Here is a 15000-nt window from a genome sequence, read left to right on the forward strand (position 1 = left end):
ACAGGGCGTCCCGGGTGGCGCACAGGGCCGCGGCGATCAGCAGCTCCAGGCTCCACATGTAGGCGCCTTGGAGCTCGGCCGCCGCGCTGGAGGTGGGAGGGAGAAGGGGGGGAGAGGAGGGAGGAGAGCTGCCTATTAGCTCCACTGAAACCCCGCCTGGACTCCTCCCCCTCCCCTGCTCCTCCTCCTCCTCCTCGTCTTCAACCACCTCTACATTCTCTCCATCTTTGCCGCCTTCCTCCTCCTGCTTCTCCTCCTCTTCTCCAATGAGCTCCAGAGGCACAGAGACAGTACATCCTGCTGGTTCAGACTCGCTTTTCTCCTCTTCGTCCTCCTCCATGTCCTCTTTTCCACGCTCCCCCTCCTCCTCCTCCTCCTCCTCCTCCTGGTCTTTGGGTGGCTGGGTCTCCTCCAGGCCGGCCTTCTGGCCCGGGCATCCCAGAGACAGCTCTCCTTTCTGGGCTTTGCCTGCGGCTGTGGCCTGGCAGGCCGGCTCTGGGACTGGAGCCGGGGCTGGAAACGAGGCAAGGCATGGCGGCACTCCAGAAATCTTGCTCTCGCCGTGGGACAGAGCGGACTCCAACACGGGGCGTCCCGTCCCTTCTGCCCTCCTTTCCTCCCTCTCTACCGCTGCACCTCCACTCTGGGACTCCACCACTTCACAATCCTTCTCTTCTTCTTCTTCTTCTTCTTCTTCTCTCCCTACCTCTTCCTCAGGGAGAGGCTGGATGTGGCAAGGGTGTGGGAGGGACTTGGAATCGGGTTGTGCTGGCTCCGCCTCCGTGGTGGCCGGTTCAGCCAATCGGGCCTCTGGAGGCGAGGGCCCGGCCTTGTAACCCATGGCGATGGAAGGGTAGGTGTAAACAGGTGGCAGATCTGGAGGAAAGACAAGAATAAATCGCTCAATTAGCCAGTTTTCTAAGATGCAACCTCTTCACAGTCCCTCATACATGTAATAATTCTTTACAAGCATCTGAGGAAAATAGAAAATCTCTCTACGCTTCTGGGTTTCTCTTTAAGTCGAGCCTGGAGCCTTTTTAAATTCCACATTGACTGTTCATTGCCATTCTGTTCAGGCAGAGGGGGTGAAGCACATGATTACAGTTGGCATAATACACAGACAGCAGGGTGCAAAGAACATAGGGTGTGTGTGTGTGTGTGTGTGTGTGTGTGTATGTGTGTGTGTGTGTGCAGGAGTGTGAGTGAGTGTATAGATCTATGTGGGATATTGATGACACCCTGCCGTTTTCCTGTGATTGCAGCGCCGGCCCTGTCACCCCTGCGCTGTGTTATTGATGGTATCCCTCCGCCCCCCTGACAACGCAGCCAGATGAATGCGTATCCTTCCGCCTGCTTCTTCTCAAGGACCCCTGAAGGATAAGGAGGGTCCGTCTGAAAATTTTCACTGACCTTCCACTTCTGACACACACACACACACATGCACGCAAATACACACGTGTGTATGCGTGCACAGATACACTCTCTCTCACTCACACACACACACACACTCACACTGTGTGTCCATAATCTTTCTCTGGCCTTAATGGCTGACCTGCCTCCTGTCCCTCTTTTTCTTGCACAGAGAAGAGTGCACGCACACACACACACACACACACACACACACACACACACACACACATGCACGCGCGCTCAAGGGCACATAGACCAAGGGAGCATCCATGCTTCAAACACTTTCACCAAAATCAAAGAATACCATGCTTCAAAGACCAGCGCTCCTACATTTCTAGCAGTATCTTCCATCTCTCTCTCTCGCTCTCTCTCTCTCTCGCTCTCTCTCTCACTCTATTTCTGTCTTGTCTCTCCCATTTTGCTGTGTCTCTATATTTTCTTTATCTATCTGTCTACCCGTCCTCCTCCCTCTCAATCTCTGTGGTTAATGGTGACTGGCGCGGGTCTTAACCCTCAGAAATGTTTGAACCATTATTTCTCTGCTCTCAGCAGAGACTGATAAAGGAACGACAAAGGATCTGGTTTCTTTTTTTCGTTGTTTGGGTGTGGACGGCATCCAGTTTTCAGTTTGAGAAGTGTGAAATTCAGGACAGAAATCATTCATACAGGATCTGAAATTACCACCCACAAAGTGCCAAAATTTGGCTTTGGTGGATAAATCAATAAGTTTCACCCGCCACAAGGGCCGCTAACTTTTGAGACGATGACATTTGAATGTCTTGGATTACATACAGATTATACAGTATTTGTTCTTTCCCTGTTTTCAAACTTTGAAACTCTGCTTCAAAATGTTCTCTTGTAATCTAAATTCTTCTGCACTGCATGATGAATTACCAAATTGATCCACTGGGTAAGTGAGTGAGCAAGTTTTAAATTAACACACAGTACCTGATGAAATAGCACTGAAAACAGGTAGGGTGATTTATATGAAAGAAGTGTGTTAATTAAAATATATAAAAATATAAAAATATAAAAATAAAATTAGCGGTCTAGCTATATAGCTGTACAATGCATCAGACCTCTTGGATGTTTATGTTTTTTTTTTATTATACTTGGTCCCAGTTAAATAAACTTATTCTTGGCAGTTAATTTTTTTCACTTTCACATTTTTTCACTACCAGCCGCTGGCACGTGAGCCAAAACATTAGTTTCTGACATGGCATTCATACATCAACCTAGTGGCTTCTCCAAACCGAACCCACCTGGCTCTAAGGATTGTGGGTAGTCCTGAGGTGGCTGCCCCTCTCCCCTGTCGCTGCCCCTCTCCGACCCTTTGGACAGGTGTGAAGGGGCGGGGCTGAGCGCCGGGGAGCGGGGCGCCGCTGCGGCCGGGCTGGGCGCCGGGTTCAGAGGGTTGGGCGGGTGAGGTCGTCTGGACGGGGAGTGGTAGCAGGGGGACTGACGACTGCTGGGACACAAGCCTGGAGACGGAGTGGACGTCTTCGGGGGAGGAGGGGTGTGGGAGAAGGGTTTGGCCGCACGAGAAGAGGAGCAGGAGGAGGAGGAAGAGGAGGATGAAGAGGAGGGGGTTCTGGATGCTGAAGATTCATGAGGAGAGTCTTCGATAGTGATGGCATGCTCCTCGGGTTTCCTCTGCGAAAGAGGGGAGGGAGAGGAAAAGAGGAGGAGGAGGGAGAGGAAGAAAAGAAGTAGTTAAAAGAAAAATCCACAAAATTGTCATATATATAAATGTCTGTTTAGCTACTTTGTAGCTACAACCCAGTAGTGATTCAACCTATACACAGGTCATGAGAGCTTTTATATTTGCTGTTCTAAACAGCAACAAAGATGTTGTGAAAACAAGGACATTGAGGATTTCTGCTTTAAAATGTCTTATACTGATTTCTTAAACAAACATGCTGAGTATGACCTTGCAAACTTTTTTCTTGGCATTGAGAAATCAGAATATTTGAGCTATATGCGAGAACATCTCTAACCAAATCAGCACTGCATTCTGCTACTGAATCCTTCAAGCAGGAACATGAACTTTGGCTTCAGCTCTTAGTATTTCCAAACTTCCTGATCCGTGTGTGCCGACAGTTTCACAACAATATGTGTGTTCCATGGCAGCCAGAGGAGAAATGATATTGTTAACAGTATTTCACGTGTGTCTTGGTTATGAATGTGAGTCCTACCTGTCCCAAGTGTCGGTGCATGTGCTCCATGGCTCGCTGCTGCTGCTGCTGCTGCTGCTGCTGCTGCTGGTGGTGCTGATGCTGCAGGGCGTACAGCTCCTGTTGCCGTAGGAACGAGGAGCGGGAGTAGACGGAGTGATGCTGCAGGTGAGGAGGGGGGCCCCGGCCTCCGTATACAGGCGGCCAAAGTCCTGACTGTTCCAACACATCTAGAGGAAGAAACAGATAGAAAGAGAGTGACAGAGAGAGAGAGAGTGGGTAATCAGCCTTTTCTTTGATCTGAAATCTGTAATTCTCTTGTATTATGTGGATTTCATAAAGCACTTACGAACAGAAATGAAAAGAAATGAAAGGATTGGGGTAGAAAGAAAGAAGCTTTACACTTGAAACACAAAATTACTCCTGGCAAACTCACACTATCAAACTTTTTGAATTATTAAGCAGCAAAGCGGCCGGTCGCCACAGAAATATAAATACTTTCTCGGAGCGCTGCAGCCGAGAAAGTCATTAAGAGAAACTGTGTCACAGGATGGCAGGCCCGGTTTCGGCCATCTTAACTGAAGGAATAACATCAGTGGTGTGTGTGCTGGCCTCAGCCTTGAGCTTCAGACACAACCAATGAATCCTGGATGCATGCTCCACATCCCCCATTCACTTGCTTTCTCTCTCTCTCCTTCTCTCTCTCTCTTTTTATCTCTCTATTTCTAATGGTGGTGTCTTTCAGTGCGGGGGAAACACACATTTTCTGCAAAAGCCCCACCCTGGGCACATATGAATTCAGGCGCACACACACACACACACATCGCTCCTTGGCTGCCTTGTCGCTGGGAACCTTTGTTCTGTGAGATTAGCCTGAGTGGGCTAATGTTTCCCAGGGGAAGGGTTCAGTGGATGCACTTCCCCTCTCTGCAGGAACTCCCACGGAGCGAGGCAAGGGAGGCGGGAGATAATTAAATTTCACAGCCTGTTTGCAAAGCAGCGTTGACACACACACACACACAGACACACACACACGCACACACACACACTCTATCTCTTTCTCTCTGGCAATGGCTGAGATGTACAACACAACCCTTAACACTGAGCAATGTCTCATGTTTTTCCAGACACTAAAACACTAACACAACTCACACTCTTAACTTCAGATGCACCCTCACACACACACACACGCACACACACACACACACACACACACACACACACACACACACACACACACACACTCCTCTTCCCCAGCATCAGTCCACCAGTTAGCCACCGCAAAAAGAGATGAGCGCCAGTTAAAATGGTTTGCATAACACTGGGCACCCGGAGAGGGGGGCGATGGAATAGCTGCTCCCATTAACAAAGCTATAAAACACAGCGCCGCTGACAGAGAGACTTAGTTGAGCATTTTACTATGATTAGCCAATGATACTAAAACTCTGGGAGAGAAATGGCAAGGCCTCTGATGGTACAACTGGAGGGAGGCAGGGAGGGAGGGAGAGAAAGACAGGGACAGGCTGGCAAGGCAGCATGTATGGGTGGGAAGTTATGAATGCAGGCTGTGCTGGTCGTGTGTGTGTGTGTGTGTGTGTGTGTGTGTGTGCAGCCATGTGGTTGTGGGTGTGTACTGTCGTTGTGAGTGTGAGCTCAGCCTTACCGAGGGGGTGATGCGGTCCCGTTTCTGTAGGAAGGACCACCAGCGGGGTGTTGGGGTCCTGGGTGAGCGAGCCCAGGACGGGCTGCAGAGGGCTGGGCAGACCGGGCGGGAAGCCTGGGCTCATCCCCACATGGCCCAGACCTGGAACACACAGACACAAGACACGGTCAAATGAGTACTGAGATAAAGAAATAATCTGCGACATTTAAATATATATAAATAAATACATGTCTGTTTTGCTGCAGAGAAATAGAGAAAATCTAAAGTAGATAACTCCAAAAAAGTGAAAACAACACTACTCACTATATGAATGGCCCATCCAGAGGGAGGGACTTCCTGTCCTCGGCATCCAATGGTGATGGGCCGGGTGAGCGTGTGCAGAAGGGTCCGCCCCTAACTGGCTGGCTCCACCGGGGACCAAGAGGTGAGAGGTCAGGTCGCCGTGGCAACTGCTAGAGGGGTGGATCCTGGCAAACTCCACCCGATCCTTGTTTTCCCTTTTGTAGCGAGAAAAGGGGGGGGGGGGGGCTTTGTTATTATCTTTATTATCCCTCTTATTGTCATCATCATCATGATTATCATCATTATCTTCATCCTCATCATCTTCATTACCACCGCTATCATTATCATCATCATGAAAAAAAAAAAAAAAATGTGACGGCAAGAGGAACGGCCATCATCCTCCGCCCGGCCTTTGAGTTCTCATTATATGTTTTCTTCCCTTAATATGACTACATAATAAGAGCCTGATACTTCAGACACATCAGTATTGGTAACATTAATGCAGCACACCTCATCTCTGAGAGAGAGAGAGAGAGAGAGAGAGAGAGAGAGGGAGAGGGGGAGAGGGGGGAGAGGGAGGGAGAGAGAGAGAGAGAAATACTACATCAAAGGGTGAGAGGAGTAAAATGGAGAGAGGGGATGAGAGAAAAGAGAAGCAGAGCCTCAGAGAGGGAGAGAGAAGCAGAGAGGATAAAAGAACTGCAGCTTATCAGATGAGAGAAAAAATGAATAGATGCTACTGTGTATGTGTGTGTGTGTGTGTGTGTGTGTGTGTGTGTGTGACTCTGTCAGTATCTGAGTGTCTGTTTATGCGCCTGTGTGTGTCAAAAGGTATATGTACTGTATGTTTCTGTATTTATGTATTTAAGTGTCTACATCTTTGCGTGTACGTGTCTGCGTCTGTGTGTGTGTGTGTGTGTGTGTGCGTGTGTGTGTGTGTGCGTGTGTGTGGCGTACCTGATGAGCATTTCTCTGTCTCTGTCCAGGTGATGAAGGCTGATCTGTTCCTCTGTCATCCTCTTCCTCTCCTCCGCCTCCCGACCCAGCGGATACACAGAGCGCGACACTCCTGAATCGCAAATACAACAGAGGGAGTGTCAGCACGCTTACGGCAACCCTCAAAAACACACACACACACACACACACACACACACACACACACACACCCAAAATATCACGAGATGGCAACTTTTCAAACCCCCCAAAGCATAGCCTATCGCAGACATTGTGGTTACTATTAAAGTTTCTCTGCTCCTTTAAAGGAAAAATCCACCCTCGGATACTCTTACACTGTTAGATATCAACTGTTTGTGTGTTTTAGGGTGGAATTTCTGTAGAGAACAGAAATAGCATTAATTGACTTTCAGAGCGAGGAACATAGATGGCGTCTGACCTTTCATGCTGGGCAGCACCCTGCCCTGTCTGCTGTGTCCAGGGGGGGTGTCTGGGGGACGATGGGGGGGCCTGGCTACTGCAACAGCGATCCCCACCGGAGGCTGCCGCACCTCCCCCTCCCCCGCCTCCCCCGCCTCCTTCCCGCCTCTCTCCCCTCTCTCCCCCTCGTTGGCGGAGCCTCGGCGGGGAGGGAGCGGCTGTTTCGGGGGGTCCTGCGGGGAGGCGTTGCTTCTGCCTCCTCTCTCCCCCCTCTCCGATCTGTCTCCGCCCTGCTTGAGGCAGCCCAGACCTCCGAAGGGGCTCCGCTGGGGCAGCAGCAAAGGCTGCTGGGAGCTGTAGTTCATTAGATTCTTCATGGCGCTGCCCTCGCCCTCGGCGGAGTGGGGAGAGGAGCGGGACTGAGGGGGAGGCGGCTGAGGCTGGGGCTGGTTGTGGTGGGAGTTTGGAGCCCTGCTGCTGACCCCTCTTACTTCACTGTTGCCAACTGTTGCATGATGGGAGTTTTTCCTCTGGTCCTCTTGGTGGCCGCCTCGCGCCCCCCAGGAGGGTGCCGTCTGTCCCCCCTCTCTTCCCTTCTCTTCTGCACCGGCCCCATGGCTGCTGTGCTGCTGGTGCCGTATCCTAGCAACCTTCTGCCCCTCCCTCGGAACCGCCGCCCCCGACCCCACCTTCCCGTCAGGATGAGGACCTGAGTGGGAGCAGTCCCTGAAGGGAGGGGTGCTGGCGTAGGGGCCGTTCTTGGATGTGCCGTGTCCAGCGGCGGGGTGCGTCCCCTGGGCCTCCAGAGGGAGCGAGGGCCGATAAATATCATCCAGGATCTCCACGTCTCTGGAGGAAGACGAGGCCTCCAGGCTGCAGGACCGCAGCTCAGACTGGGCTCCGGGGTTGGGGTTGTTTTTGTGGGAGTGCTGCGTCTGGTGGCTGTGGCTCCAGTCGGGAGGTTTGTCCGCCTTGCCGTAGCCCAGCTGCTGCTGGTGCGGCTGGGACTGGTCCTTCCTCTGGCAGCTGCCGGGCTGGACGAGGAGGTGAGAAGGACTTTCGTAGGACCCTCCTCCGCTCTTCTCGGCTCCCTTGTCGTCTCCTTTCCTCCCACCTCCTCCCGCTCCGGGGGCTGCCAGGTCTCCCAGCGGCCCGACTGAGGGAACGTAAGTGGGGCCGGTGACTTTCGCCTCCCTGCCGGACGCTCCGGGGGCGGACGCTGGATCTTTGGAGGTGGCCAGGGCGAGAGGGGCCGGGGGGCAGTAAAACTCAGGGTGCGGGTGGTGATGGGGGTGATGCAGCCACCCGCCTGCCACGGTGGAGCCCATGTGCAAGGGGTGAGGAGGGGGTGGCGGAGGGGGAGGAGGAGGCATGGAGTAGGAGGGCACAGAGTGGGGGGTCGGAGGCGCCAGGATGGCTGTCGCCGCGGCCGCTCCTCTCCTCATACATTCGGAGGAGGAAGTCGGGGATTCGCTGATCCTCATCTCCCCGCTCACCGGTCCCTCCTTGGAGCACCGCCTGGCGCCTCCCGACGGAGGTCTCCCCCCTCCGCCGCTGCAACTGCTCAGCGCTCCCCCCTTGGTTCCCGTCTCCGCCGCAGAACCGCCGGACAGTTTACAGGTGCTCAAGTGTTTTGTCCCCTGACCGGCCGAGTCGCTGTCTCTGTACTCTTTGTGTCGCTCCAGCGAGTGTCTGTGGTCTTCCTCCCTGCCGAGGGGCGTGAGGTGAGGGGGGAGAGCGTGGTGAGGGTGGGGGTACGCTTGGTGGTGGCCGGGCGGCGTGGTGGCGGCGTTCGTCTGGTGAGGGTGGTGATGGTGGAGCTGATGGTGTTTGTCTTTGCTCTCCTGCTGCCGCTCCTTGGTGCTCGATCGCTCCTTCTCCTTCGACGCAGACGACACGCCTTTCTCCGCCGCCTCCTTAGCGCTCTTCCCGCCTCCTCCTCCACCTCCTCCTCCTCCACCCGTGTCCGTCTCTCGGCTGCAGGAGCCCAGCGGGTGGCCAGGGGCGGTCCTGGACAGAGGCGGAAGGCTGTGATTGGCGGAGAGCAGAGCGGGCTGGGCAGGAAGGCCTCTCAGGTAGAAGTGATCTGGAAAAAAAAACAGGAATAGAGGGGACAATGGATCGCTTGATTTAAGAGTTTCATAAAAAATCTAGAGAGGATTCAAATGTCAGCTGCAATATGGCTGTTTCAAAACACAATTTTTCATAAAGTTTCATTAAAATTACTATTTCACAATGTGTTTCTGGAATGATATCTGGAGAAAAAGGAATCAGAAGTCGGGAACTTGAAAGACTGGATTCTGTGATAGTTACCAGCTGTTCTTATTTCTGTGGTGAGTGCTGATTAAGCAGCTTAAAGTATTACATCTAACACTATTTCTCACTCTCACACACCAACACCTACCTTTCTGAGTTTCATAGAAGCGGTGCTGTCCATAGAGACCGTTGCTGAGACCGTTGCTATGGTGATCCAGGGGACTCATGGGGAGGAAGGGAGAAGCAAGACTTCCAGAATAGCGGGGATACCCTGATAGAGGGAGGGAGAGAGAAAGAGAGAGAGAGGAAGAATTGATGTTTCTCTCCAGCATCGACATTCAGCAGCCCTCTAAACAAACAGTTTATCTCTACAATCTATCATGAAATGGGGCCATTTTGGAAAACACAGAAAAAATATGGCCGGTTAGTGCTACTTTCACCATAAATGCACTTTTTGCGCAAACACACCACACGAGTTGACATTATTTACAGTGGACAAAGTGGTGACAAAAACCACAGCCGACAGCCACTGCCAAGAGTTCGCAGCATTTAACTGGATGGAATTTGCTCTTCTACAAAACACATTTTTCCCAAACCCAAGACAAATAGTACGAACCATTGCACGCCCCCCCCAACACACACACACACACACACACACACACACCCACACACACTCAGCTCTTCCCAGGAGGTCACTGGGAGGTAAATGGACGTTCCACTCTGTTCCTCGCCTTCAAGGACGTTGAACTGCATCCTGGGATAGAGGAGGTCTTTTTTGGTTGTGGGGATGGGGGAGGATGGGTGTATGGATGGGTGGGGGGTGGGGGTGGGGGGGGTTATTTATGTGGGGGGGAAACTGCTAAACCACCACCGACACACACACACAGGTAACGTGTGAGCTCACATACAAGCATGCAAACACACGCATATACACCGCACAGAGGGCACACATCTCCACATTAAGCAGCCAAAAGGCTTGGATCGTGTGTGTGTTTGTGTGTGTGTGTGTGTGTGTGTGTGAGAGAGAGAGTGTGTGTGTCCTCCAGCAGCTGGTTTCATGCCCCACAGAGTGTCCTTGCCGGCCCGTTAATTGGCAGCCGTTAAAAGTTTAACGGTGGTGGCCAAAGTAAACAGCACTCCATAAAAACTCATCCTACGCATTCCACAGTCGCACTGCAAAACCACCAACACCCCCTCACTGCTCTCACTGTGTGTGTGTGTGTGTGTGTGTGTGGGAGTTAGCGTGTCTGCGAGTGTGTTTATGTGTGTGCATGCTGTATGTAAATGCATGAGCGTGTATGTGTGTGTGTGTGTGTGTGTGATTACTCTGACTGGTTAACAACCAGTGAATCTAAATGGCGACAATTAGCCAAAAGGCTCTATCAGCCATCTAAAGCCAATCCCCCGGGTAATGATGAGTGATAAAACTCAGATGGAGGGAGGGAGGGAGGGAGAGAGGGGAGGAAGAGAGAGAGAGAGAGAGAGAGAGAGAGGGAAGGAGGGGAGGAAGAAGAGAAAGGGAGGGAAGAAGAAAGAGAGACAGAAAAAGAGGGGGAGAAATAAGAGGAATGGAGAGAAGGAGGGGAAGAAGGCAAGAGAGGAAGTGTTTGAATGCATAACAGAGAAAGAGAGAGAGAGAGACAGAGGGAGAGAGTGAGAGAGTAGGGCTGTCAATATGAAAAGCCCCAATCTGCTGTTGTGAGATGTGAGGGGGAGGGGAAGAGGGGGGAGGTGTGGGGGGAGGTGGTGGTGGTGGGGGTGGGGGGGTGGGGGGGGGTAAAGTGGGCGAGATGAAGGAGGAAGTGAAAAGGGAAGTGGAGAGCTTTGAGATGGCAGAGATGAGAGGACAGAAGAAAGGGAGGTAAGGAGAGGAGTGAGAGCAACGGGGAGAGGAGAAAAGACGAGGACAGGTGTGGAAGAGGGAGAGCGAGAGAGCGAGCGAGTGTGTGTGTGTGTGTGTGTGAGGGAATAGGTGTGTGTGTATGTGTGTGTGTGTGAGGGAATAGGTGTGTGTGTGTGTGTATGAGAGAATAGGTGTGTGAGTTTGTGTGTGAGAGAGGGAATATGTGTTGTTTTGCTGTGCATTTGTCCGTGAATATGTCTCATCTGTGACTGTGTGTGTGCGTGTATAAGTGTGTATGTGTGTGTATGTGTGTGTGTGTGTGTGTGTGTGTGTGTGTGTGTGTGTGTGTGGCGGCCAGGTTTCTCCTCTCTGTGCTGGCGAGGCTCCACTCTCTGGACCGTGGCCAGCTGGCAGACCGCCTACCGGAGCTCCCTGGCTTGAATTCTTAAAAACAATCATTTGTAGTGTGTGTGCGTGTGTGTGTTCGTGCATGTGTGTGTGGTGTGTGTGTGTGTGTGTGTGTGTGTGTGTTCAGACATCAAAGGTGAGCCACACAGACACAAAATCTGTCTGATAGGCACACACATTCTCCCTCCACACTCCCTCCCTCCCTCTCCACTCTCTCTCTCACTGCCTCTCTCTCCTGCAGCCTCGCTCTCCGACTCTTTCTATGAATCTGATTCCAGACAGTCACTCTGGGCGACATTAGCACTAAGTCGCTCATTTTCGGGGGCTTAACTGTTGCTATTTAACGCCCAATGAGCTACAAGTGAGGCATTTATACAAATAAAACCCTTGTCTGCATTCATGCTTTAAAGCTGCATTGGGCAAGATTTTTTTAATGTAAGAATAAAGTGGGGCTGAAATGCCATAGATTCACCTAAATTCTGGTGTCTGGTTTGGTCACTTATCCACTCTCTAGATCTCTTCCTGTCTCGTCTCTTTGGTTTCCTTTAGTATAAAGCAACGCAGACCGGCTGGCTTGGTAAACTGCTGTCTGCAGTTTGCTGACGTCATGTTACACGATTTCTGTTTATTGAGTGAACAGCAGAAAGGCACGAAAAAGTAAATAGCATAGTCTCTAGTAGTTTCAATGAAGCTCTCCACACACACTCTTGCCTCAAAAATTGGCGCTGTTGTCACGATTTCAGCGACATTTTTCAGTTACACCAAACCTCTAATCTGTGGCTATTAGTGGGAAAACTGGGCTTGTACTTCCTAACAAATCTATAGGCTAGCTACTGTTTGGTCAAGTGGTTGCAGATAGACCATTTCATGTATACTGGAAATTAAGTCATAATTGATACAGTTGTCAGATCTGATTAAAGGTTGATTTTTAGAGCATTAGATTGCGCTCTATCATGTGTTTTTTCCAAGTTTAGGTTTAGAAACTCATTTTCATAGGAAAACGACACAGGAAAAGAGCTCAAAATAAAAAAAAATTGAAAAGCTGATTGGTTTCTCACTGTGTACCTCAGCGACACAGTTCGGACCACGTCAAGTCATTTTCCACAGCGATATCGCCGGCCGTTATCGCTCGCTCGCTCGCTCAGTTTGCTGGGAACCGGTGAAACGTGAAATTCTGATTCTGACCGTTTTCAGTTAGTTGAGAAACACCGCCTGCAGCGGAAGCTGTCTTTCTGTTGAAGTCTCATCTCACTGTCAGTAGAGAAATGCTCTTGTATGCACACACACACACACACACACACACATGCACACATGCACACACATGTACCTGAAAGGGACAGATAACTAAGTCACCCTCACTCATTGACCACAAACGGTTAACAGTCAAAAGAGGACATGATGCATGTGGATGCGCATGTGTGTGTGTCTGTGTGTGTGTGTGTGTGTGTGTATGTGACTGTGTGTGTGTGTGTGTGTGTGCTTGCGTGTCTGATCAGGAAGGGGGCCGTTGGAGGTCGGTTAGCCCAGAAGGGGCCCTGAGGGTGGGGCTGCGGTCAGGGGGGGGAGGGGGCTGTGGAAGAAGAGAGGATGGTGGAAATGGGGGGTACGTTTCAGGGGGGGAGGTGTGTGTGTGTGTGGAGGGGGGAGTTGGGGGGGGGGTGAAGCAGGGTCCTGAAACTTGATGCGAACCCCTTGAAGCAGGTGGGGGAAGAGGGGGTGAAAGGGGGAGCGACAGCGTAGGATTGTGTCAGCAGGAGGGATCGACATCGAGCTGCTTTTTGAATTACTGTCGATTATAATGTTATTTATTACACTGTATGTGTGTGTGTGTGTGTGTGTGTGTGTGTGTCAAGGCAAGAAGCACGAAACAGATTTCCAATTTTTTTGAAGGAGTTATTAAAGAAGAGAGGAACAACGTTTTGCTTGTGTATGAGTTTTAAGAGTTCGAACACTGAACTAGGAGACACACAGAGACGCAAAGCCATACGCTTGCTGACTCAGAGCCAGCATGGAGTGGTGTGTGTGTGTGTGTGTGTGTGATGTGTGATGTGTGTGTGTGTGTGTGTGTCTATAAGTAGCATCCTCTGAGGCGTTGCTGCTGTGTGTGTTTGGCCTCAGCTCAGCGCTGGTTAAACCACTTAATGACTCCGTCTCTATCTAATCCCAAACCAAGACCCAGGATTAACCAGAGACCCAAGCACTCTGGGCTGCCTCATTCTCTCTGTGTGTGTGTGTGTGTGTGTGTGTGTGTCTTACCTTCGTGTGAATGGGGGAACCAAATGGGGGAAGCGCTGGAGTGGGGTCCGCCCCTGTAGGAGGGGGAGGAGGGCGAGGCAGGGGGCCCCGAGGGGTGAGCAGGGTGGGAGGGGGGGGACCCCAAACTGCTAGCCAGGAAGGAACCCATGAAGGAAGCACCTGAGAGACACAGAGAGGAGAGAGGGTTAGGGGTTAGAGGTTCAAATCCTGAACCACATGGGAGGAGGGGAGGGATAAGACTGCAGAGGTGTCCTTGAGCAAGACACTTCTCAGTATAAGTCTGCAGTTCGAATCCGGCCCAGGACCTTTTGTCGCATGTCATTCCCCTCTCTCTCTCCCAATCTTTCCTGTCTATCTCTACTTTCAACTGTGGAATAAAGGTGAAAATGGCCCAAAAAATGACAAAAAAAAATAAAATAATGGTTGTACTGGGCAGCTCCCAAGAGTGAATGTGAAACAGGATGTTGCTGGAAAAGAGCACGCATGTTCCGTTAAACTTCCCTGGATAAATAAAGGTAAAAAAAAAAGGAATTCAAATGTTTCATGCTTTTTCACGCTTGGATTCTGCCTGATACCTGCTGGGTCTGTCGCACTGAAACATCTCAGTTACAAGATCATCTCTGTTCTTTTTAAGCTTTGTTCACACTGAAGCTGTCTGTTTTTTTTCCCCTCACATGTGACACAGATCTGATTGCGAACAGCAAAAAAACCTTGCATTTCTTCAATTCCAATCTGAACCACATCGATATAGATTACAAAACTGGATCCAGAGGCATGCAACCTCCACTCAACTTGTATTTGAACGCTCAAATCGGAATTTGTCAGCGTCGCCATTATAATAATTACATCTTATGTCATTCACCTGAGACATTGGCATCGTTTTAGCACCAAGGCGGCTTGGCTGAGCCGTTCTGAGCGTTCGTATGGAGGACGCAACAACAGAAAGATTTGATTTGTATCTGGGGAAATGCCTCGATTCAGTTAAACTCAAAGACACATATACAAAAAAGGAAATATGTTCAATCCGGAGAAGCTTGGGTAGAGAAACGGATGTTATTGTTACTCTGCACGCGCGTTTCTTTTTGACATCGCTGTCAGTTCATGAACAGTCATCCAGAAAATTCAGATATGAGCAGCAGTTTTGGAAATGAGCATGAAGGCCCGTGGTGTGAACCCAGCCTAAGACGAGACTAAGACCAGGTTCAGACTTTCAGGTCCTTTTGAATCAAACGGTTTCAGTGGCGAGGAGGGGAAAGAGCGAACAGGCTCAGCTCAGTTTGGCTCGGTTTGAATGAATCTCCACTTATCAGCGTGTTCTCATTTAGTGGAACAAC

General features: G+C 50.8%; 1 protein-coding gene across 1 annotated transcript in view; it reads right to left on the minus strand.

The window, feature by feature from the left end:
- Positions 1 to 13825, minus strand: part of LOC139661966 (BAH and coiled-coil domain-containing protein 1-like) — a gene marked incomplete at both ends in the record, with an annotated part of 19882 nt that extends 6057 nt beyond the window's left edge. The window contains 9 exons of the mRNA XM_071540555.1: positions 1 to 876; positions 2673 to 3063; positions 3606 to 3814; positions 5248 to 5388; positions 5551 to 5744; positions 6487 to 6598; positions 6923 to 8989; positions 9308 to 9430; positions 13667 to 13825. The exon at positions 1 to 876 is cut by the window's left edge and continues 126 nt beyond it. Coding sequence (XP_071396656.1) covers positions 1 to 876; positions 2673 to 3063; positions 3606 to 3814; positions 5248 to 5388; positions 5551 to 5744; positions 6487 to 6598; positions 6923 to 8989; positions 9308 to 9430; positions 13667 to 13825 — 4272 coding nt within the window. The remainder of the gene's footprint in view (positions 877 to 2672; positions 3064 to 3605; positions 3815 to 5247; positions 5389 to 5550; positions 5745 to 6486; positions 6599 to 6922; positions 8990 to 9307; positions 9431 to 13666) is intronic.
- Between the last annotated feature and the right edge of the window lie 1175 nt (positions 13826 to 15000).

The sequence above is a fragment of the Centroberyx affinis genome, unplaced genomic scaffold (assembly GCF_046629955.1).
Source record: "Centroberyx affinis isolate AG114_WGS23_722 - 3 ecotype Tasmania unplaced genomic scaffold, CSIRO-AGI_Caff_v1 ptg003684l_1, whole genome shotgun sequence".
Taxonomy (NCBI): domain Eukaryota; kingdom Metazoa; phylum Chordata; class Actinopteri; order Beryciformes; family Berycidae; genus Centroberyx; species Centroberyx affinis.